Source organism: Apostichopus japonicus, chromosome 4 (genome assembly GCF_037975245.1).
Source record: "Apostichopus japonicus isolate 1M-3 chromosome 4, ASM3797524v1, whole genome shotgun sequence".
NCBI classification, from domain to species: Eukaryota; Metazoa; Echinodermata; class Holothuroidea; order Aspidochirotida; family Stichopodidae; genus Apostichopus; species Apostichopus japonicus.
In genome coordinates, this window is record NC_092564.1 from 25,612,518 (window position 1) to 25,635,884 (window position 23,367).

Sequence of the window (23,367 nt, forward strand, 5' to 3'; positions counted from 1 at the left end):
GTGTCTTAAATTAAGCTAGGCTAAAAATTAATGTTATTATGTCAACCATAGAACTAAAAGTTAGTCATCGTCTCATTCTAAATAAGGTCGCACCCATTCAGCGATTTTCAGTAAACACAGCATCAACTACGTTAAAAAGAAATGGTAATATACGTAACATATTGGTGTAATTCAAATATTATAATGTTCCATATGATTTTTTGTCAATATACCGAAATTTCTCTTGTTTTTGTCTTTTACAGGCCCATCTCGTTCCTAAAGAAAAATTTGAAGGTAAGCCCTAACGTATCCTAACGTTACGGATAGGTTAGGTGTACTGTAGTGTAGGCCAAGCCGACTAAGGAGGGGTTATGATAACTAGGCCTATCCGTATGATGGATCTAGTGACATTCCGCCATAGGTACATTTCGCCATACCTTTCTGCCATAGGTTTCGATCCTTTCCGCCAGGATAGAAACCTATGGCGGAATGGTACACTTTAGGAAGGGATTTTACCGTGGTGTACAGGAATATATATCGTTGAAACTTTCTTGGAATCGTGTGGAAGGTTACTGGATAGGTACACCGTCTTCAAATGTGATGGTTCGCTGGATAGATTGAATTGTAGTTAAGACAAAATTGGGGAATTGATACAGTCTTTAATGTACAGGTTGATTGAAGAGTTGTAAGTTCGTAAAGTCGATACACTGTCTTCAAATATATAATAGTTGGTTGAGTAAATCGAATTAAAATAATTTAAATAAGGCAGATTGTTTATTAAAAAGTTCGATTCTGATTGCCGATTTAAATGACCGATTTTGCAGGCCTAGGTTGAGTGAAGCGAAGCAATACAATGCACCCACAATAATGTGCTCTTTCTGCCATACAAAAAGTGCTTTACCGCCATGGTGGTTACAAGGCAGAATGGCACTTTTTCTATGACCGAAAGAGCACATTTTCTATGGCGGAAAGCACCGATGGCGGAATGACACATTGATTGCCTAGAGTTAGGCCAAGGTCTAGCTAAGTATAGTAAGGGCTTCATAATTGATGCACCTTCGTAACTGACACACCTTCAAATATTACTAGCAACCATACAGCAGGCAACCTGAACTTTTGCAGTCAAGTAGTGTTACATATTTGATGAGTTTTAATCCATTTCAGGTATATGCTGATCAAATTATGGTTTTTCTTATGCTTATGAAAGAACTTGACATGGCAGACATTTTGTAGTCAAATTCTGCTCAATTGTACGTTGGGTAGGCGCAGAACAATAAATATTTTGAGATCATTGTATTTCTGAGGTACTACACATGAAAAACAAATACATACAGTAGTTGAGTGATTTTCGATTTTTGGTTGATAGACATCGTTAAACAAATCCTTAGGTGCGTCAATTATAAGCCCACCATGCTACTAGTAGTTACAACGATATAACTAGTATCATCACTAACAGTAACAAGCTAGTCCCAGTGACATTGGAGCTGACTCGATGTGAATAGACTTCCCAAATAAATATTAGCCAATGTTAGGGCCATCAATGCGACTAGGCCAGCTACAATGTACAGTGCTAGCCTATTACTTAGACAGTCTTATTTCGGTCAAACATAAACCGGGTAATATCAGCACAATTGCAGAATAACCAGCGGCTTCACCTGGTTGCCAGCCACAATTCATTCATTCTTAGCAAAGTACAGTAGGAGCAACATTGTGATCACATTAACTAGTTAATTTAAAACTATGTTTGCTTTCCTTCTTTTTTCAGTATACAAGGAATGTTTTATGTTATATGATAAACAGAGAAAAGGCTTCATCCAAACAGACGAACTAACAGATTGCATGAGGTCATTAGGAGTCAGTCCTACTGCTGAAGAAATAAGAAGTTATAAGAAAATGTATGAGAAAGGTAATCATTGTTACATCCATGATTGGTTTAATTTGCAGACTCTAAGAGCCACAATATTTAGACATTTTTTCCAAAGTATTGTCAAGCCAAAGTTTTATCAAATGTCTTGTAAGAGTTGTTGATGTAACCTAGCAAGTACATCTTGAAATAACAAATTAAAGAAAAATTAGTGGAGAAGTTTTAAAAATAGAACATATCATGCTGATTTTGACATTTTAGAACTGAGGCCAAAAACAAATGTTTAATTTTGTCTAACATTAAACAGCCAAATCAATTCAGATGTTGTTTAGAGTTTGTCTTGAAGGTCAGTCTGACAAGCAACCCTTAATACCTTCATTAAGTAAATTGACATACAGTATAAAAGTTTTTCACTATAAAAAAGTAATTTGATCTAGCACATAGAATCCCATACTAAACCTGACTTAACTGTACATTGTAGTGTCAACTATATTCTTTGTATGGCAAAGCATGTCTTCTCATTTTCCTCCCGTCAGATGGCAAAATTAAGTTTAACGATTTTGTTACGATGATGGGCGATCAAGGCAAGAAGCCAAACCCGGAGAAAGAAATCATTGATGCGTTCAGACAGTCAGATGTGGAGAAGAGAGGTTTTATATTAACCAATGAGTTTAAAAGGATAATGACAACATTTGGTGAAGAACTTACAGAGAGAGAAAGTAAGTCCATACAAATTTGTCTTTTTTTACAGAAGTATCATTGTACAGGATCATGAATATTAACGAGTATCAGGAATCAGCTGGATGGATTGCCAAAATAACATCGCTCACTACTCTGAAACAGCAAAAATTTGTATTACCAGCTTGTTGCATTATAGTGTCAATTACATATCCTTATTAGAAGATGGGGGTGGGGGTGGGGGTGGGAAAGGTAATAGTTTCAATATAAACAGTATTTTATGGAACAATATTTTAACCATTTTTCTTCAGTTGATGACATCCTTAGAGAATTTGGCATCCAGAAGAATGGTTTTGTGCAGTACGAAGAAGTTGTTCCGAAGATGGTCCGACCGTTACCCCATGGATTCTAATTGCCAAAGTTATCTTAGAGAATCATAAATGCAGGCAGAACTGTAGCTAAAAGTCATATTCTTGATGGTTTAATTGGACACAGCTGTAAGTCTGTGTTACAAGCAGATATTTCATGTTTCAGACTCTTGCCTACATTAATTTGCTGACCATTTTATAATCTGTCATTCTAAATTAAGTGCTGATGGTCAGAAGTTTCTATAAATTGTGTGACCCTTGGCACCTCTGTGCCGCTTGATGGCTAAGTGACCTTCTGGTGACACCACTGCTGAAACTCATGATCATATGAAATGCATTCCATTGATTGCTAAAGGAGTTCTTTTCTGTGCAGCTAATAGGATTCAAATGTATTTTTTTAATAATAAATACACACACAGATACCAGTTTCTTCAGCATTCAGTTTTGTCTATCTAGTAAATTTATTTGCAACTTTGTTAATTTATTCCAAGTAATTCTATATTTTACTGCTTCATACTGCCCTTAAAACTGAAAGTATTCCTTTTGATCATTTGTTTGACAAAAACTGATCAAAAAAAAATCAAGATTTGTTAAAACATAAATTAATGATTGAAAGATGCTGTGCAAATTTTACAACTTGCATCAAGCATCCTAGTTGCTAAGTATTGGCTTGGCAAACTATTGTACATCATTATACCCTGTAATGTTATTCAGAAAGACCTGGTAGATATCATGGAGAACTTTGTAATGATAATGATGCCATAGATACAGTAGGTTATTTGGATGTCGTCATGGCTACCTGGTTGTAGTCTGTGCATCTCTGATTGGTTGCCTCCACCATGTAGAATGGTAGTGTTTTTGTATTCATTATTCTTAATACCCTTATCCTGAATTTCACTGTTGAAATAGTACTCACAGTAGTTTGTATTTTATTTTGAACCATATTAGGCTTTGATGGACCTTTTAATCCATGAATATACTATCTTTTCAGAAAAGTATGTATAAAATTTATCTCAAAGTTTAAACATAATAGAAAAAACCCATAATTGCAGTTATTAAATGTTAGATTGAATTTGGTGGCAGGACTTCCAAATATCATTTTAGAGTACTGTATATGTTTAGTATTAATTGCAATAAGGGATACTTTGGAAACACATTGGTAGTTCTAATAACAAAAACAAGCATGTGTGAATGTTTCTGTGGTCGTTCATCTTTTAAAGTATTCAAATTTGTCAGAATCTATGAATGTTAGTATGAAGGAGAACTATATTTATCTTGAATAAACTGTATTTTTGAGAAATATTATAACACTTAAAACTTTTGATGGCTTCCATAATAAACACAAATCATTACTCAATATGTCAGTCTAATATTTAGCTCCTTTCAAAAGTCTATCTTGGTGACAATATGAGGAGTCACACATTTTATTACAATATGAGGATTGTTCATTGATATTTGAAGTTTGACATGGCAGCAAAACCTGTTATGACAGACAGCTCCTTCATACATTCCAAAATCAAGCATGTATTCTTAATTGGGCTTTCATCACAGTTGCTTTATTTTTAATCTTTGTTTACATAAAATTGCTCTTTGTCAAAGTTTAAAATGCTTACTGCGTTATTTAACAAGATCAGGTAACATTTAGTAATTTCCACTACAGATTATTTTCTATAGCTTTCAATATTTCCCACAACTCTTCTATTGTGTGGTTGCTATGCTTTCTTACTTTCAAACTTATTGTTTTCCGTTGTTTTCATTGCAGAATCAAAACTGGCATTTTGGTGTCAGTTTTTCGTATTTCAATATCTAAGTAGCAGTTTATCGTACCCAATCTCTTTCAAAGATTTATCATGATTTGTAAAATTTAATAATTAGAAAATAAATTATCAGCAAAGTTAACACCAGCTGGTTTCTTATCATTTATCTGAAGTTTTCTTATTGTTACTTGCTTTCTAGGATATGAAGAAACTACAAAGAGGAACAAAGTTTATAAACACACATTTATTATATCTAACACATGATTAATCATCACAGGCAAAATAATTCAGATATGCTATGCTATTATTAAAATGTTGTTTTATTGTTGGGAATAATGCCCTTCAAGATTCATGTCAAGGCCAGTGCTGACACAACACTCGAGTTTGAGTCTGTGGTTGAACCACAACATCCAGTCATCTACCCACTTCATCTCAAGTCACTCCTACCGATAACAGCATACATCTTATGCATGTTAACAGAACATCTTATGTATGTTAACAGAACATCTTATGTATGTTAACAGAACATCTTATGCATGTTAACAGAACAAGTTATGTATGTTAACAGAGAACATCTTATGTATGTTAACAGAACATCTTATGTATGTTAACAGCATACATCTTATGCATGTTAACAGAGTACATCTTATGCATGTTAACAGAGTACATCTTATGCATGTTACAGAACATCTTTTGCATGTTAACAGAACATCATATGTTTGTTAACAGAATACATCTCATACATGTTAACTGCATACATCTTATGCATGTTAACAGAACATCTTATGTTTGTTAACAGTACATCTTATGTATGTTAACAGTACATCTTATCATGTTAGCAGAACATCTTATGTATGTTAACAGAATACATCTTATGCATGTTAACAGAACATCATATGCATGTTAAAAGAACATCTTATACATGTTAACAGAACATCTTATGCATGTTAACAGCATACATCTTATGCATGTTAACAGAACATCATATGTATGTTAACAGAATATATCTTATGCATGTTAAAAGAACATCTTATGCATGTTAAAAGAACATGTATATAAACAGAGTACATGTTATCCCAATAAATACTTATCCTGTACCACAGTGTATTGTAAGTCATCGTTGTTTCAACCACAGCCTTTTTTTCTATGGAATGTCAGAGTCCAAACGAAATTATTAGTTCAATCACTTTAGAGTTAATACCTATTGTTTTGATGTGTGCCCACGTTAGCATCGATTTTTATTTTAAGGGCTACCCTATCATTTACCTGTATCTACAAGGTCATTACTTACTACTTGTAGTGCTGCCTAAAAATCACTTAGGGGTTAGAAAATATGCTAAATCAATACTCTCAGTGTATTTATACTTTAATATTTTGACAGCAAAAAATGGTGTTGATATTACTGAAATATTTTCCAGAGTTTAGTGTGCAGTAGCATTAAATTACATAGTCCTCTTCAAACAAGAAAAGACTCAGTCCCTTCCACTGATGGAAGTCCTTGCTACAGTATGTTGGTGAGTCAGGGCTCAAAAGTCATGACTAAAGTCACTTCACTTTGGGTTGATGACTCTGTTTTTATTCAGACTTGGGTCCTGTTGATTGTTAATGCAATGTAAGTCAGTAACAATGAAATTACTCTGCACACTCCTTTCAATCACAATAACTCACACCCGTATTTTATGTCAAGTTAGAAAGATGCAAATTGTAACTCTTTTTAATAGTTCTAGGCTAAGTGTCCCTTTTCTTTTGGTTTGGGGAGGGGGAGAGAAGGATAACACGTTATTCATTATTTTAACATTAACTTGTGACGACACTCATGTTACATGCTAACAAGACTACATTTTGTGCTCATGTATTTTTTGTGCCACCAGATAATACGGTACACTGTAAAACATAACTGCTTTATACAGAATGATTTTTGCCCACACACATCATCAAATTGTTGAAAACTTTCTGGATATAACTTGCATAAAATTAACACATTTGATTGATTCCACACATTTCTGTTTTCCGTTTGTTGATATGCAAAGTGCTCTTAAGAAAACAGGAAAACTATAACTTAGCATTTGGGTAAAGTTTCTGCAATGAAATACATCAATGAAGGAAGGAATGAAGGAAAGGGGAATCTATATTTCATAATTATATTGCTTAAAAAGCCCATGGAAAGTAGAGCAGACTACCATCAAACATGTCCAACTTAAAACAATGAAAATCAAATCTGTTGCCAATGGACATTTCAATATTTTCCAAATCCAACATTCAATAATCAATACAACTGCCATCAAGAATATCTATAAGTTGGGCCTGCTTGTTTTTTTATCACATCCAAAATGCAACATTCATTTATCATTCCCTTTACTTTGTTCCTCTCTTGTGACAAGCAAGACATCCAACACTAGAAGCCATCTGACAACATTTTTATATAAATAGAGGCCTTCTGCAGGTCCAAGGTTTTAAGTGCTATCACAGCCTCGTTGCTGTTAAAATCTAATCAGAAACACACAAAACAGAGTCAAGTGAGAAGAACACGAATATAAAGTCTCCTCTGATTTAATCGATTTGTGGTAAATGATCTATTCATTTCACGACTGGAAATTTCAGAACTTTTTCAATGATTTTTCTGAAAGGTTTAGACTGATCCAAACCAATGTAACCATAAATGGTGGCAGTAAACGGATACATTTCCATGAGGACTAGAACGCAAACTCAGCTAAAATCTGCAACTTTGGCCGATGGAGAAACTCACTTCGGTTGGAATCTTTCCACGAAACCATTTAATATAATACTCCCCTCTTCAGACTGTCAATACGGATTGGAGCAAACTGCACCATGTCTTCACACACTTCCAGTTCCGCCTGTCAAATGATAAAACGACATCAGAATAATTGCTCTTATTGTCTGTATGTTTTAAGGGGTTCTGTGAAATTTAATAGTTGCATGATGAAAAAATTGTAGATAGTGTTATAATATAAATACAGTACCTTGACAAGTTTCTCAGCAGTGGGGTATTTCTTACAGTAGTCTACAACAGCCTTGTAGTGTTCAGCACTGCAAAATATACCAAAAAAAAAGTGGTTCAGGTAAAACAAAAACATTTGTTTTCAGAAAGAATATTTAAGATTGAAGACAACTGGAGGGAGGACTTCCCCATCCTCCTCCCACCAACACAGCCTTGTATCATATAACCCCACCAACCCAGCCTTGTATCGTAATAATCCCACCAACCTATAGCCTTGTATCATATAATCTCACCAACCCAGCCTTGTATCATATAATCTCACCAACCTAGCCTTGTATCATATAATCCCAATGCAATGGTGGGCAAAGCATAAGATTGAGAACAGTGGGAGTATGCCCTTGACCTGTTTCAAACAAGAGGCTGGTAAAATTATATTTATGTTTAACCAAATTAAAGACCAACCATCTTATTCACCCATAGCTAACACTAATCAAAAACTGAAATCCTGAACAAAACCCTTTTTTCATGGAAAATGATAGCAGAGTTGCAAAAATCAAATTACCCTGATTCCAACCACTTGATGCGATCTGCAACTTCAGTTGAGATGTAATTACCATATCTGAAGGGATAAGAGGTCAAAATTAGCTGTGAAATGATGAAATAACTGTTAATAAATACCATCCATCCATCCTTTGTCTATCTCTCTCTCTCTCTCTTAATTGCATTACTGTTCTTTTCTTGAAATTGACTACTGTAATGTTCTTCTTGTCTGAGACTCGTCACGTCATTTGACATCAAGGTTACCCAAGTCGCAAGTAAAACCATCAAGTAAATAATCAGTAAAATCATACTAGAATCATTAGTTGCCTCAAGAAGTTACTTAAACCTGACTCACAGTCTTTCCATGTAGAAGTTAGCAATTAGTGTCGGCCATACTAGATTCATTAGTTGACTCAAGAAGTTACTTAAACCTGACTCACAGTCTTCTGATATAGAAGTTAGCAATCAGTGTCCACCTTACTAGATTCATAATTTGACTCAAGAAGTTACTTAAACCTGACTCACAGTCTTCTGATATAGAAGTTAGCAATCAGTGTCGGCCGTACTAGATTCATAAGTTGACTCAAGATACTTAAACGTGACTCACAGTCTTCCCATGTAAAAGTTAGCAATCAGTGTCGGCCGTACTAGATTCATAAGTTGACTCAAGATACTTAAACCTGACTCACAGTCTTCCCATATAGAAGTTAGCAATCAGTGTCGGCCTTACTAGATTCATTAGTTGACTCAAGAAGTTACTTAAACCTGACTCAGTCTTCCCATGTAGAAGTTAGCAATCAGTGTCGGCCTTACTAGATTCATTAGTTGACTCAAGAAGTTACTTAAACCTGACTCACAGTCTTCCAATATAGAAGTTAGCAATCAGTCTCGGCCGTACTAGATTCATTAGTTGACTCTAGAAGTAACTTAAACCTGACTCACAGTCTTCCAATATAGAAGTTAGCAATCAATGTCGGCCTTACTAGATTCATTAGGTGACTCAAGAAGTAAACCTGACTCACAGTCTTCCCATGTAGAAGTTAGCAATCAGTGTCGGCCTTACTAGATTCATTAGTTGACTCTAGAAGTTACTTAAACCTGACTCACAGTCTTCCAATATAGAAGTTAGCAATCAATGTCGGCCGTACTAGATTCATTAGTTGACTCTAGAAGTAACTTAAACCTGACTCACAGTCTTCCAATATAGAAGTTAGCAATCAATGTCGGCCTTACTAGATTCATTAGTTGACTCAAGAAGTTACTTAAACCTGACTCAGTCTTCCCATGTAGAAGTTAGCAATCAGTGTCGGCCTTACTAGATTCATTAGTTGACTCAAGAAGTTACTTAAACCTGACTCACAGTCTTCCAATATAGAAGTTAGCAATCAGTCTCGGCCGTACTAGATTCATTAGTTGACTCTAGAAGTAACTTAAACCTGACTCACAGTCTTCCAATATAGAAGTTAGCAATCAATGTCGGCCTTACTAGATTCATTAGGTGACTCAAGAAGTAAACCTGACTCACAGTCTTCCCATGTAGAAGTTAGCAATCAGTGTCGGCCTTACTAGATTCATTAGTTGACTCTAGAAGTTACTTAAACCTGACTCACAGTCTTCCAATATAGAAGTTAGCAATCAATGTCGGCCGTACTAGATTCATTAGTTGACTCTAGAAGTAACTTAAACCTGACTCACAGTCTTCCAATATAGAAGTTAGCAATCAATGTCGGCCGTACTAGATTCATTAGTTGACTCTAGAAGTAACTTAAACCTGACTCACAGTCTTCCTATATAGAAGTTAGCAATCAGAGTCGGCCGTACTAGATGCTCTTCGTATTCATCTGGCATAACACCCTGAGGATCTCGCAATGAATCTGTAATAGAAGCGAAGAGTTACATACTTTTTCAGGTTTCTGGTTCTGTTGTGACTTTAATGCAAACAGTAATTTATGTAGTTCATTTTGTCTTCAAACATTTCTAACCACCAGAACCATTTCCCATTCATAAGATTGCTACTAAAGCGAAACAAAAATAAAATAAGACTTCATTGTTATCAAGCAAAGAAAGAAAAGGATTATGGAACCAATGACAAAAACAATCCAGATAGGAATTTTTACAGCTTTTCCAAATCGCAATCCAGTATTGCTGTTCACAACATTTTACACCATTTCTACTCTGCTTTGACAACGGGATATGGAACAATAACAACAATTTATTTTGTACTCTTGGAATATTTTTGGCTTCAACTTCACTCAAATCACAAAAAAAAATCATTCTGATTTTACTCCAAGGCAACTCAGTCTTCTCAGTAACACTGACCGAATCTAAGAATCTAATCTAAGACATTTCACTTTTCGTGGAATTACACACACAACTAGCTACAATGTCATGGTCATTTCATGTTTACCACAACACTGTTGACATTGACAACACACTGATTTCTTCAAATTAATATTTTCCTCTACCTCTCTCCAAAGCTGTAAAGTCTTTGAAATTTGATTTAGTTCCCACTGGCACATCCCTCATACATTTTATAATACTTTATAATACAATTTTATATATAACTGTTTGTGAAGATCAAATGAATTTTCACAGAACTTGCTTTTTTTTGGGAGGGTTGACAATTTACAGAAATTTGGTTCTATGGTTCAGTGTGTTTGTATTCCTCATTACTAAGAAGATTTTGTGAAAGGAAACATTTGAAGAATGGCGGAATCTTTATCTTGACTTACCAATAAACCTTTGAAAGTACTCAATGCCCTTAGTTATTCTGTAAATAATGAAAGAGGTATGATCATTAAAATGAAATTAAACTAACAAAATGAGGCACACTTTTTTGTATGATACTATTTCGTCCACACAAACACACACATATATATATATATATATATATATATATATATATATATATATATATATATATAACTCATATATATATATTAATGAATAGGTTGCATGTGGTTTGACAGATATAAAATGAATTACTGAAGATCAACACACCAGAAAAATTCCACTCACAACTGGTTTCATCCTCATCAGGCAACACATTAATTTCTTAAATATGGCTTGGCTTGCCTGCAAAAGTGGTTATTCAGTGTATATTGTCAGATATATCATAAAGCAAAGAGCCAAACTTAACAAGTTGACATTTTCCTAACATTTTGTATACTTACAAAGTATTGATTTTCTTTATCATGTGCACTGTAGGTGTTTCCTCTGTCCTGCGCTTTATTTCCAGTTTTACGTCAACCATTGTGCTACGAAAAGAAGTGGAAAAGGTACAACATTATAGTAAAACTACAAGTAGAGGACCCTAATATGCCATTATATCATCACAGAGTTGTACATTGCAATGACTGCAAATAGCCAATTAAAAATATTCCTTTATCAGTTAACATCTATTAGTAGTGTTAATCATGTACCAAGCATGTTGGAATAACATGTATTGCTATCTCATCTTCTAGTCACTGAAGAAAACAACAGCTAAACATGTTTTCTGAATACTGATACAGCATGAAGAACATTGATCAACGGAAAATAGGAGACGGGTTTATACCTCTCGGTGAAGTCATTATGGCCCAGTTTCTTCCCCAAAATTAATTTCCATCAATTAACTTGTCAAGTTTCATTTAAGTGTGGAAATATTTGCTTAGCTGTTCAAGTACTTTGCATTCTATCCTTCAAAAATACTTTGCTTGATTATTTATCTTCCTGTGTTGATAAAAGGCTAACAGAGTGGACCACACAGAGAAACAAACACATCATCAATTAAAAAAAGTGTGACCATTAAAAATACTTGTTGCTAGATACTTAATGGTCCACCAGATTTCATTGCTTCATAATTTCATATGACCAGTTTAATTAAATATGCTATCATGATACAGCTATCCCCTACTAGTGCAGAAAAATGACATCTATATAATATCACCTTTTATCACCTAAATAGCTCTCTAAAATGTTTAAGGAAAATTAATGAAAGCAGCGTTTAGCCACTGGAGTAAATTCATCTGACTGTGTGACAATGCTTACTTGTAAGTTTCAGCTATTTCAAAGATAATTTGTCTGCATATGTGAAGAAAAAACTGTGGGTTAAGTTCATCTAGGATAGCCACCAGCATGTCAATCCGCCTCTTGTGCATCTTAGATCTTCTGTCATAGTCCATCTCAAATTGAGACAACAACTTAAACAGCTGGCTGTGATCCTTATAGTAGTAATAACAAAAGAAAATAATAATAATAATTAACAGTTCTTATATAGCGCAACTTACAATAAAGTCTCGCCGTGTTGTACTTAACCCTGGTCATTGGTAACTTGTCATACCTACACACCAAAGTGTGCACAATTCAAACAATCTCGCCTGGGCACCACAGTGCAGCACAGCCAGGTGTCCCCTGTGGACTTCCCATAGGTTGCAGCCACAAACCGGCGCACGCAAAATATTTACAAGTCACCTCCCAAGTCCCCATTTATACACCTGGGTGAAGAGACGCCTTGCCCAAGGACACAACGCAGTGATCTGGCCAGGGCTCAAGCCTGAAATCCTTAGATCACAAGTCCACTGCCTTAACCACTTGACCACAACGCCCCCCCAAAGAGGACAAAATACGTTAGCCATTTTGTTGGGAATGGAATTATCTGTTACAGCTCACACAACCAATATGGTTTCTATCCAACAAAACTTTGCCGACAGCATTTAAAGTTGGCAGGGATGATCCTACTATAGCAATCATAGCAGAAGAGGATTACCACATTGGCCACTTTGTTGGAAATGGAATTATCTAATACAGTGTTAAAAGAAATATTTTTCTATCAATCAATTTGGTTATACGATTTGAATAACTAAAATTGTTATAATGATATTGTCAGTATCAATAATACCAATCAATCAATCAATTAAGAAGGGGAGAGTGTGAGGAAGAGAGGTGAGGGCTGGAGGATGAGGGAAGGAAGGAGGATGGATATAGTACTCACTACTCGCTTCAGTTATCCAAGAGAAATATTTGCTTACGGTCAACAGTCCAAATTTTTTCAACTCAGGTGAGAAGCTCGGGGAAAACAACTACCCCTCCCCATCAATTTGATTTTAAGTAAGATATATTGCAAGGTGATAACAGGAGGAGTAAAACACATCCTCTGACAACAGAGAAAGATGTCACAGCCTGTTCATCATCATCACTGTATGCATCTGATGATGATATGCAGATATGATACACTCTGTTGCTGTGGCTTACCTGCACTATCTCTATATGATCAGACACATGACCATCAAACACATAGTAACATTTACTCTCAGATACAAACTGCTGACCAGCCAGAAAGAGACGCCGAGCCTGAAATTAAACAAGAGCACCATATAAATAATAACAAGAGCACCATATAAATAATAACAAGAGCACCAAATAAATAATATAAAAAATATATATAAATCATAAAAAAATTACACTCTCTGTTCAAAAAGTCTAACACTCTCTGTTCAAAAAGTCTAACACTCTCTGTTCAAAAAGTCTAACAGCTATCCAAATTTTAAACTCCAGTTAATGAAAAGAACGAGAGAGATATTCGAAAAAGGACTAAGTATGAGGTTTCAAAAAGCTCCTGTGAAATTGCACACTTATTAAAATTAATAAATATATAAATATTAGGCTTAATTAAAGTAGAGAACATATTTACTGAAGAGACAGGTGACTGAAAAAAATAAAAAAAATTAAAGACTCAACTTTCATTATTTCCTTATATGGTTCTCTTTTATTTATTGATTTATTGATTTTTATCTGTTAATCAATTAGTACAAGTTGACAATATCACTTAAATTTGATAATTGCTAAGTTATCAAATGCAAAAAATTATAAATGAATAAGGAAGTAACTGTACTAGAGGACACAGCTACAGCACTTGTAACTCATCATAGGTAATTCCTCAAGACAAACTTGCATAGAAATTGGACATGCTGACTATCAAATGTTGCAGGTCAGAACTTTTTCAGCCACGGTTTCATACCTCCGTTTGAGAAATGAAAATATCTAGTTAAGTTTACAAGATAACAGATTCCATCACACAACTACAAATAGAAACCATGTTATCTTACAAACTGTTGGAATTGTGTAGTTGTTCATGAGCTAAGTTAAAACAAAGTTTATCGCAGTTTTTGTGAGGGAAAAGTCATTATGGCTTTGAATGAAATAAAGCACTAGCTAATCATGAGTGACTCTTGGAGGAAATGGATTCTATTCACTTTTCTTTAGATTATGAAAAATATCAGCGGCTACTTGAGAAACCGTCCGTCCCTGTTCTACATGTAAAACCTAAGGGTATCTTAGCTAAAGTTTGAATCACAAGAAAATAAAAGAAGAATATTAAAAGTGTGAAAACGTAAATATTATTCTATTATTTTGTAGAATTCAGACATGAAATATATTGCATATAAACAATTATGAGTTATAGATGCTCATACAAACCTCTTCAAAGCTGGTTACTTTCACATCTGGAACTTTATCTTCCCAAGCAGCGAGTTCCAAGGTTTCAAATTTCTCCGGTACTTTGTAATCTTCACTATTTTCCTCTTCACTTTCTGCCTCCTCGGCTTCGTTGTTCTCAATCTCCTGGAAAGGATGAGAGGGCTTCTCACTAAAGTAAAAATACAAGACAACTTTATGTGAGATATCATTTCAACGGATGTTTCCTTATGCTTATTTGATCATTTATCATTCGATGGTTTCCTTAAACTGTGTGCAGTATTGTCAAAGAGAACCGCATACTCAAAGAAAACAAATAATGAGATATATATAATATATATGATTTTTTATATAGCGCTTTATACCGGCAATAGGTCTCAAAGCACTTTACAGACGTTATATTACCCCTGGTCAATGATAACCTTGTCCCAGAGACAACCCCTCCAGGCAGCTGCAGCTATATACTGCACTCAATGAAAATTAACCTAACAGGTACCCATTTAACCCCTGGGTGGAGAGAGGCAAGTGAGATAAAGCATCTTGCCCAAGGACACAACATAATGAACTAGGCAGGAATCGAACCAGCAATCCTTGGATCACGAGTCCGACGCCTTAGCAAATTGGCCACCACACTCTCACAGATATGATCACAACTGGCCACTAGTTAGTGCGCTACATGTTGTAAGCTTTAATCAAACCTGAATTTCCTTCACCATGAGTGTTCCTGTGACAGGTCACAGGGCTATCCAATCTGTAGAAGCACTACAGAACTCATGTAATACAGATGCATGCACTTGCCCATATGCACCAATCAACATCTATATACAAAAACACATTTAGGGTGAAATAATTCAACAAAAAACTGGTCTGAATGAAATGAATGTGAATGTGTTCTCTAAAGAGCCTTGTTACATGGAAATTAATGACAAGATGTTTGAACTACTGAATAAAACCTACCCAGAGAATGTCAGTAATGCTATGCAGTACTTTAACCAACATCTTGCAATATCAGCTTTTCTATGTTGTATTTCTTCAATGTCGCCTTCTACCTGATCACCTGTGACCTCCAAAGCCTCGGGGTGTTTCAGAAGTATCTCCTGAAAGACGCAAGAGGCGCTGGCTGTCGACAAGGAGGAGACAAAGAAGCTAAGACACACAAAAGTGCAATCTTACTTGTACAGTAATTTCAGTAGAGGTGAAAATTTAAATTTCTGTGAGTGAGTTTCCATCACTTCATGCAAACACACGTCAACTGTTACTTCATCAAAACGATGATTGTAGTCGAGCCTAATAAAACATCTCCTTTTGAAAAGGTGATCTGCATATCAAACTTTTATGTTAACGAACTTAACGGTAAATGAAGCAATCTGTTGATTCATGACACTGGTTATGTTGCTTCATGTCCTGAAGTCCTCCAACCATGAAATTAATTACATTTAGTGAAAGAGACATTTGTGAAACTATCAATAATGTCATTTGTTGGCTTTATTATGAGAAACAATTTTTGTATTATATTCTATTGTGCTAAAAAACTAATATTTCGGTTCACCTACAAGACTATGGCTTGAATCTAATCAAAGGTTTCTATGATATTACTATAACTGTTGTTTGAGAATATATTTATTGTTACAAGTTAACTGCTGAACTAATCAATAGATATATCAAAAGATAACTTGCATCATTCTCACCTAGACAGTTCCTCGCCAGGGGGTAGTTATCTTCAGCTATGTAAAACTGTGACAATGTTGCAGAGTTTAATGCCCAGTCCATGGAAGTGTACTGTTTACATTCCAACTGCCTCTTAAGAGTGATGTGGCAGAGCTTGGCAGACTAAAGAATGAGTCAGAAAAGATTTGTAGTAAACAAAGCAAATTCTGTGCTAATACAGATTAATCAAATGAAACTATTGTTGTTATCATTGCCAGAGTCAACAACACCACATTTATGGATAAACCTTTGGGTGAATGTTTAATGATGAATCTTTGGTGATAGTATAAACGATAATCTGTGTAAACAGTATAATCATAAACCTACACTACAGGCATGGATTTAACATGCAGTTTGACTACTTGTCTAATACAAGCATGGATTAACCATGCAGTTTGACTACCTGTCTAATATAACTGCTAACGTAGATATCTATAAAGTAATTCAAAATAGCTCTGCATTTACCATTCTCTTCATGCTCTTCAGAATGAATAAGAAGCAGTCTTTATTCGCTATACTATTTAAAAAAAAAACATATTTCTAGAAAAAACTTTTGCACAAATTATTAAATTTGTACGGACACATCAACATACAGACCTACTACACTGAAATGCCTTACTTTAACTTTTTGATCTAACATTCCATAGACTTGAGCCAAGTAATACAGCGTCAAGGTGTGAATATTCTGAAATGCCTCTTTCCGTTCATGATCTGACTTGTGGGAACTTTCATCTTGAAATAACCTGACAGAACAGAAAAGACAAGGCAATAAAATTTCTTAGATATTCAAATTATGAAGGTAACATTTTGACATATTCTTTTCATCAATTGATTGAAAAATTTGGGATTTGGGACCCATGGTGCAGCCCAGGAGAATTAATGCTACAATACAGGCAGCTAGTTTTACAGTATCAAAGCTCATGTCCAAAAAATGATACTATCTCCAAACATTTGGTACCATTCCCCCTCTCCCCACCCCTTCCTTTTTTATTTCAAATTTGTTTTGCCCCTGACTGTCTCTAAATAAAATAAGGACATTTTCTAAATCATATTTCTACTTTTCAATATTTCAAACTTAAAATTGCTATAGAATGGGAAAAACATCGATGAGATTCAAGCAGCACCCAGTTGGGACAATTTTCTTCTATACTGTAGTGTCATGTCCTGCTTCAGAGCACTCGTATTGTCAGTACGAGCAGTATGAACATCATGTTTCTATCATGCAGATCAAGGTTAGGAACTGTTGGTACTGTCAATACCAGTGCTTTGAAGCATGATATGGGAGGACAGTTTAGATAGGTATTAGCATTAGGAAATTGTCCCAACTGGCTGGATAAATGTGATGAATATTCATAGATCAACACAATTTAACACCTTATTATTACAGTAAGGCTTCATTTCCATGAACAAAAGAATTTACTTCCTGTGCAAATATGCTCACAAAACAAGAGCATTATCCTATGGATATTTCCTAGTTAGGGTATGGATGATTGGGTGCGTTTAACATGCCATTAGTCATCTGTGCAAAATGTTGCCAATGTCATGCGAAACATTAAGAGCCCAACATGTAGGAACTAGTTTGCATGGAATTTCACAAAAATAATGTGCATATGAGAAGCTTATGGTCATATTGAATAACAGTTTTGTGATGCTATACCAGAATTATTTTTCCTGATGCTAAATGTGCAAAAGTGTTCCTCAATTATTTCTCTGATATAACTTATGACCCTCCCAATTGCCCTTAACTTACTCATGTACTCCCCATGGCACCGCATCTACGTTATTCATAAAGTCTTTGTAAACGCTCTCTGCCTCCTGCAACAGAATATACAGACAAACACCCATTACTTAATTAAATTTTGTTCCTCCTTCCATAGAGAAAGCACTTAGCCAAACAACAAAGTGACAACCTCAAGATGAATGAAATGTATACAAGTAGCTCCTTCATCAACCAAACATACTTACAGTTTGTATAAATATCAAAGTTATCAAATTTGTCCAAAGCAATTGCTCGTGTCTGTGAGTGCGACATAAAATCTCTGGGGTGCAAATAATCTGATACATGCCTCAATGTTATTAGTCTGTTGCATAAGTTCAGAAAACAAGTTTCATATCCTAAAAACAAAATTCAGTTGACTTTTTCTAGAGGGCATTGACCTATGCAAGGGAATTATCGAACTATAACATCTAGGGCAGGGGTGGGCAACCTACAGCCTGCAGGCCACATGCGGCCCGCCAGTGATTTTTTTGCGGCCGTGAGATGTCTCAAGTAAAAGAACAAAAATCAATCTATTTTACATCATCACAAAAAACGAGCTAGCTGCTTAGAATTTATCGGCACTAATGATGCTGTCAGGTAGGCCTATTATCCCCATTAATTATCAATAATGAATACAGATTAAGTACACACACCTATTGCTTGAAAGTCCTCTGAATCAAAGGTTTGAAATCAACAGCAGGTTGTTGGTTAGGTGCAGCCCAGTCAATTTTTCACCCCTTATATCTGGCCCTCTCATTCAAAAAGGTTGCTCACCCCTGATCTAGGGCGTACTATATAGCACTCTGATTCTGACAGAAGACTTAGCTAGGGCAAGCCAATTAATCTGTTAATTCCACATTCAGAGTTACAATACAAGAATCGATAAATAGTGCTTCTGAGAAGCATACCATCAGACAACTATGTAAAAACTCATTCCTAACGTCAGGCCAACTTACTTTTACACATAAAATATTGAATACCGACAAATACTGAAAAGGGAGGTAATAGTTATGGTATCTTTTATATTGCAGTAGTGAGAAATGCATTTAACCATAGAGTCCTAACTTAGTGCCATTTTCTCTTCACCCTGGCCACATATCATGATAAATAAACCATCATGGTCATAAGTGGTCAGTTTTTTAGTGAGACATTTTCAAGTTCATAACCTAGAGAACTATCAAGGCAAGAAAGGCAAATGACCAACCAACCTTTAAGAACTCCAAAGACTTTTGTGTTTCTGACCTTTGACACCATAAAATACCAAGCTGAAAGAAAGGGAAATAATTTGTATATATATATCAGTCTCTGGTATCTAGCTGGGAGTTGTGTAATGGTATAAAAATCAATTGACTATAAAATAAATGGGCATAAAATTTCAAATTTCAAATTTGAACTTTGAACTCATTCCTAACTTTTCACTCACATACACAAATGCAAAGGACACCTTACATGAGACTTCACTGCTAATGCTGAGTGACTTGAATTGAGAATAATTACCAAAGCATCTCAGAGAGCTCATTGATAGCCATATACCATCCTGTGAACAACCTTCCTGTTATTACTTGTACAGATATAACTGATGATAGGCTAATATATGATTACTGATACAAGGGGATTACTGGTACAAGGGGATTACGTATATTTCTCCCCATAGTATCACATGAAACTACAATTGAACGTAGGGAAGTTGATTGTAAGGAGTGTTGTTTTAATCAAAGTTCATTGTATATATGCATGCTTTTATACATACAGTATTAGTATTTTGATTTTCTCAAAAAGTGATTAAAGTCTTGCTATTAAAGAATATATCAATATTAAATAAGATACATAGAAATAGTTCTTATCTACTGTACTTTAGAACGTTTTCTTAGATTTTAGCATCAAATCATGATTGATTTGAAGGTAAAATGATAATCCTGATATGAAAGAAACAACAGTCTGGGATTTGTATAGGCTGTGTGTAGCGTACCTGGTTAAGGGTAGATATAGCTACTGCTGCGCATCTGTGGTTGGACCGGTGGTCAATGAGTTTTTGGTTACACCTTACGAGGTGTTCCTCTCCACTGGATGTTTCTTCAGTCTCTATATAGTTGAGTCCCAGATGATACTGTAAGCAGCAGGATAGCAGTATAAGATCTGTTAAAGTCATAAACATAAATCATATAAATCAAAGGGACCTGTGATGTGATGTTACGTAACTTTATGTTAAAACGTTACGTGTACATGTTATTCGAATAGACCAATCAGAAGTGTTCAACCAGTGATATATAAGCAGTACACGAGGCGTGTGCCTCCACTTCACTTTCCTACTTTATGTCTCTAAGTTGTGTTTCCGTTCTTGTTATATTTATGTTATTCCTTGTAAGTATATATACGTTGATGTCAGAGACTTGTCATGTTCTTATTTGATATATCCACCCAAGTCAGTAATATTACAGGACCAATGAGAGGTATCCTGGCAGACAACTACTTTAATGTCTACTTTATCTTATTACATTTCAAATCTGGGATTTGGCAGAAGAATGATCACCTGTAGTGAAGAAACAACAAATTAGTCAGCAATAGTCTATTGTAGATACTGGGAGAAGAGTTTGCAACTTCCGGTATGAACATTTTGGCACTTTTAAGTATAATAAGATCGGTCAGCCCATTGAAAATTCAATACAACTGGACTGTAAATTACACAGAGTTCCTTAAAATTAAAACGTTTAAGGAACATTTATTAAAGTTTTTTCAATTCATAATTACTTAACTTTTAAAGTAACTCAGTTACAGCTTCAATCAATTCAGTGGAGGGGTCATGATGCCTTACAACTTTCAAAGTCTTTTTCGTCATGCTTTGTTTTCTACTTGATGCATGCTCTTCGTTTGCTCTGCTCATACAGAACCTTGTTCACATTGCTGGCCTTCGAAACACTAAAGGTCTTCCTTTGGTCTTATTTTTAGTTTATTTTTTAATTTCATTTCCAAAAGTATGTTGTGCAATATGGAGATTCTGGAAAGTACTTCCATCAACCACCATTAGTAGAAAACAATGCCAAAATAGTACATAATGTTGCCAAACATTGTTGACTATTTAGGCATGTTGTTCAAGCAGTGTGCAGTATTTACACTAATACTGTACCTTCACATGAATGATCTTCTATCGAATGCTCAATTTTATTCTTCAAGCCTTGCAGCAATTCCCTGGCTTTGTACTTTGATCTGAAAGGCTCAGTTTCTGGATCAGATTTCGATGTCTGAAAAATAAAGAGAAAATTCCTGAATAGCCAGGTGATGAAAAGAAACTGAGCTTTTTTAGGGGAAGGAATTATTTTGTTAATACTGTTACGCCCTGGGGTGTTAGAGATGTGTGTACCCCGTATTTCGAACATGCCCAGGGCTACTCAATATGTTTCCCCGAGGTTTAAGAATAATTTACCATGGGATATGTTGCCCATTCACTCACCATTCCACTTGCTTTTGTTTTATTATGCAGGTCTCCCTAGATCTCCCCGTCGTCTGCCATCACCAGCATTCCAGGCATTCGCTCTTTTGCATCCCGGGTTGTTCTGTTTAGCGTTTATCTATTTACTATCACTTGCTCTCTATACCTTGTTTAATTATGACGGTGTTGATTGTTATGTATTTTGTGTTTTGGAGGACTGATTTATTTCGTTGAGGTTCAGGCAGAGAATTGGAGACCAGCGGTGAGCAGCACGGCTATTACAGTATAGTATTATTTTAAAGGCAAGGTTGTTTTATTTATTTTAGGGAGTGGGTCCGGGAGTGAGGGCTGACTACGGGGCGCCATTTCCTATTGTATTTTATAACTGACAACTTCCCGTCCTGGTTGGCTTCGTTGCATGTTAAAGACACCAGAGGTAGGGTCAAAATTAGGGCCCTCCCCGGAGGTGTTGTAGAAGTTAATCGGGCGGGACCACTATGAGCAGTATTTGTTCAGTCTGCCGTTGGCGCCCTGTGTCGGGTATTCACTCTTGTGATTCTCAAGAGCCATGCTGCCCACACCCTGGTACAGTACGTAGTTTATTTGTTAATTAGTTAAATTGAATCTCTGTACGTTTTGTGTATGGCAGACAGACACTGACTTATTTTTGTCAAGTGTATGCTTTAAGTTAATTAATTTAATTGGTGAATGAGAATTACTTCTCTTAACTATATTCTTCTCTATTTTTGTGTATTGTTTCAAGCCCTGCTGGCATTAGTCTTCGCCCCCCCCTCTCCCCAGCCTACACATCAGGTGGCCTCCAGCTGCCTGATAACCCACGCTACCGCTTGGCCGGGGTACAGGGGCGTTACAATACTGCACACATTGCTTCATCCCCATATATATTCTAATGGTTAACCCAAGTCTTGCTAAACCCTAAATACCTCACAGGTTTGCATATGGGAGGAATTTGTAAGATTCATTATGTAACAACATCTGTACCTTTCCCACTAGGTACTTCTACACCTCCTGAATTTTACACACAGCTATGCATGTTTTCTCAATGTGTGGTAATGTAAGGTTCAGGAGTAAACTGCAAAAGTGTACATGGGCCTTACCTCGGTGGTTATTTTGAATTTTGAAAATTTGCTAACTTTGGGTGTATTCAATTAGTTTTATGTGTGAACATGTAAACATTGTTACTGTAGCTTGACATTGATGAGCTGAAGTCATTCGAAGGTATTGCACATTGCAATATGACACCATGCAAGGATGTGCTCAGGAATATTTGACTGAGTGCCTGGAAGACTTGTGTGGTAATGTGTTCCATGTCCTTTTTTTTTTGTGGAAATTTTTGCAAATGAAGTAACATTTTCCTACTATTCTGGAGCTAACTTCTGTGCCATGTATTCACCCATATTTTGGTAATGGTAAAATCTGTTAAACTAATCATCAAAAATAGTGCCGGGAGGTAATGCTGTTTAAGCTGGGCTGCATTCTGAACTGCCGAGCGCGGCCGCCCAGCGTAAGCACCTCCCTGACCATGTATGAAACTATCAGAAACAACAGTATTGCCTAGTAACACCAAACTTAGCGCCAATGAAAAATCGTGAAAATGGTACCAACACTGGAGCCAAGGTGGGAATATCAAGAACGTTCAAGAAGTAGTAACGACGTCTCTCATTGATAATCTCTTGAGCTTACCTCCTCAGTAAGTTTTCTGAATTCCCCATACGACCTAACGTCTTCGTCTGAAAGCCAATCCATGTTTACCAGGCCGATTTATACTCTCAAAATGACATTACATGCAGATTCTGTTTAGAGTAGTAGCGCCACCTATGGTCCTTTTGGCGTTCCATAGATTTAGGGCTGAGGT

At 35.7% G+C, this 23,367-nt stretch overlaps 3 protein-coding genes across 4 annotated transcripts in view; 2 read left to right on the forward strand and 1 right to left on the reverse strand.

Annotated features, from left to right (window-relative positions):
• LOC139966931 (tyrosine-protein kinase Fer-like) overlaps positions 1-23,367 on the forward strand; it is a 323,597-nt gene that overhangs the window by 275,247 nt on the left and 24,983 nt on the right. The window lies entirely within an intron of this gene.
• On the forward strand, positions 17-4,788 carry LOC139966936 (calmodulin-like protein 4). Its single transcript, XM_071970434.1, has 5 exons — positions 17-144; positions 243-273; positions 1,745-1,885; positions 2,380-2,562; positions 2,833-4,788. Exons 1-5 carry the CDS (start codon positions 142-144, stop codon positions 2,931-2,933), a joined length of 459 nt encoding a protein of 152 aa, XP_071826535.1. The 5' UTR covers positions 17-141; the 3' UTR covers positions 2,934-4,788.
• LOC139966933 (KIF-binding protein-like) lies at positions 4,174-23,364 on the reverse strand. Of its 2 annotated transcripts, XM_071970430.1 has the most exons (17): positions 23,196-23,364; positions 21,189-21,303; positions 20,034-20,200; positions 19,273-19,329; positions 18,056-18,120; positions 16,925-17,048; positions 16,287-16,428; positions 15,556-15,718; positions 14,602-14,770; positions 13,378-13,476; positions 12,175-12,347; positions 11,319-11,402; positions 10,878-10,915; positions 9,926-10,019; positions 8,168-8,224; positions 7,628-7,694; positions 4,174-7,501 (listed from the first exon to the last, which is right to left on the reverse strand). In XM_071970430.1, exons 1-17 carry the CDS (start codon positions 23,256-23,258, stop codon positions 7,421-7,423), a joined length of 1,758 nt encoding a protein of 585 aa, XP_071826531.1. In that variant the 5' UTR covers positions 23,259-23,364; the 3' UTR covers positions 4,174-7,420. The 2 variants fall into 2 exon arrangements, with proteins under 2 accessions (XP_071826531.1, XP_071826532.1); XM_071970431.1 differs by lacking the exons at positions 4,174-7,501; positions 7,628-7,694; positions 8,168-8,224 and adding an exon at positions 9,652-9,717 and having other exon boundaries at positions 9,973-10,019.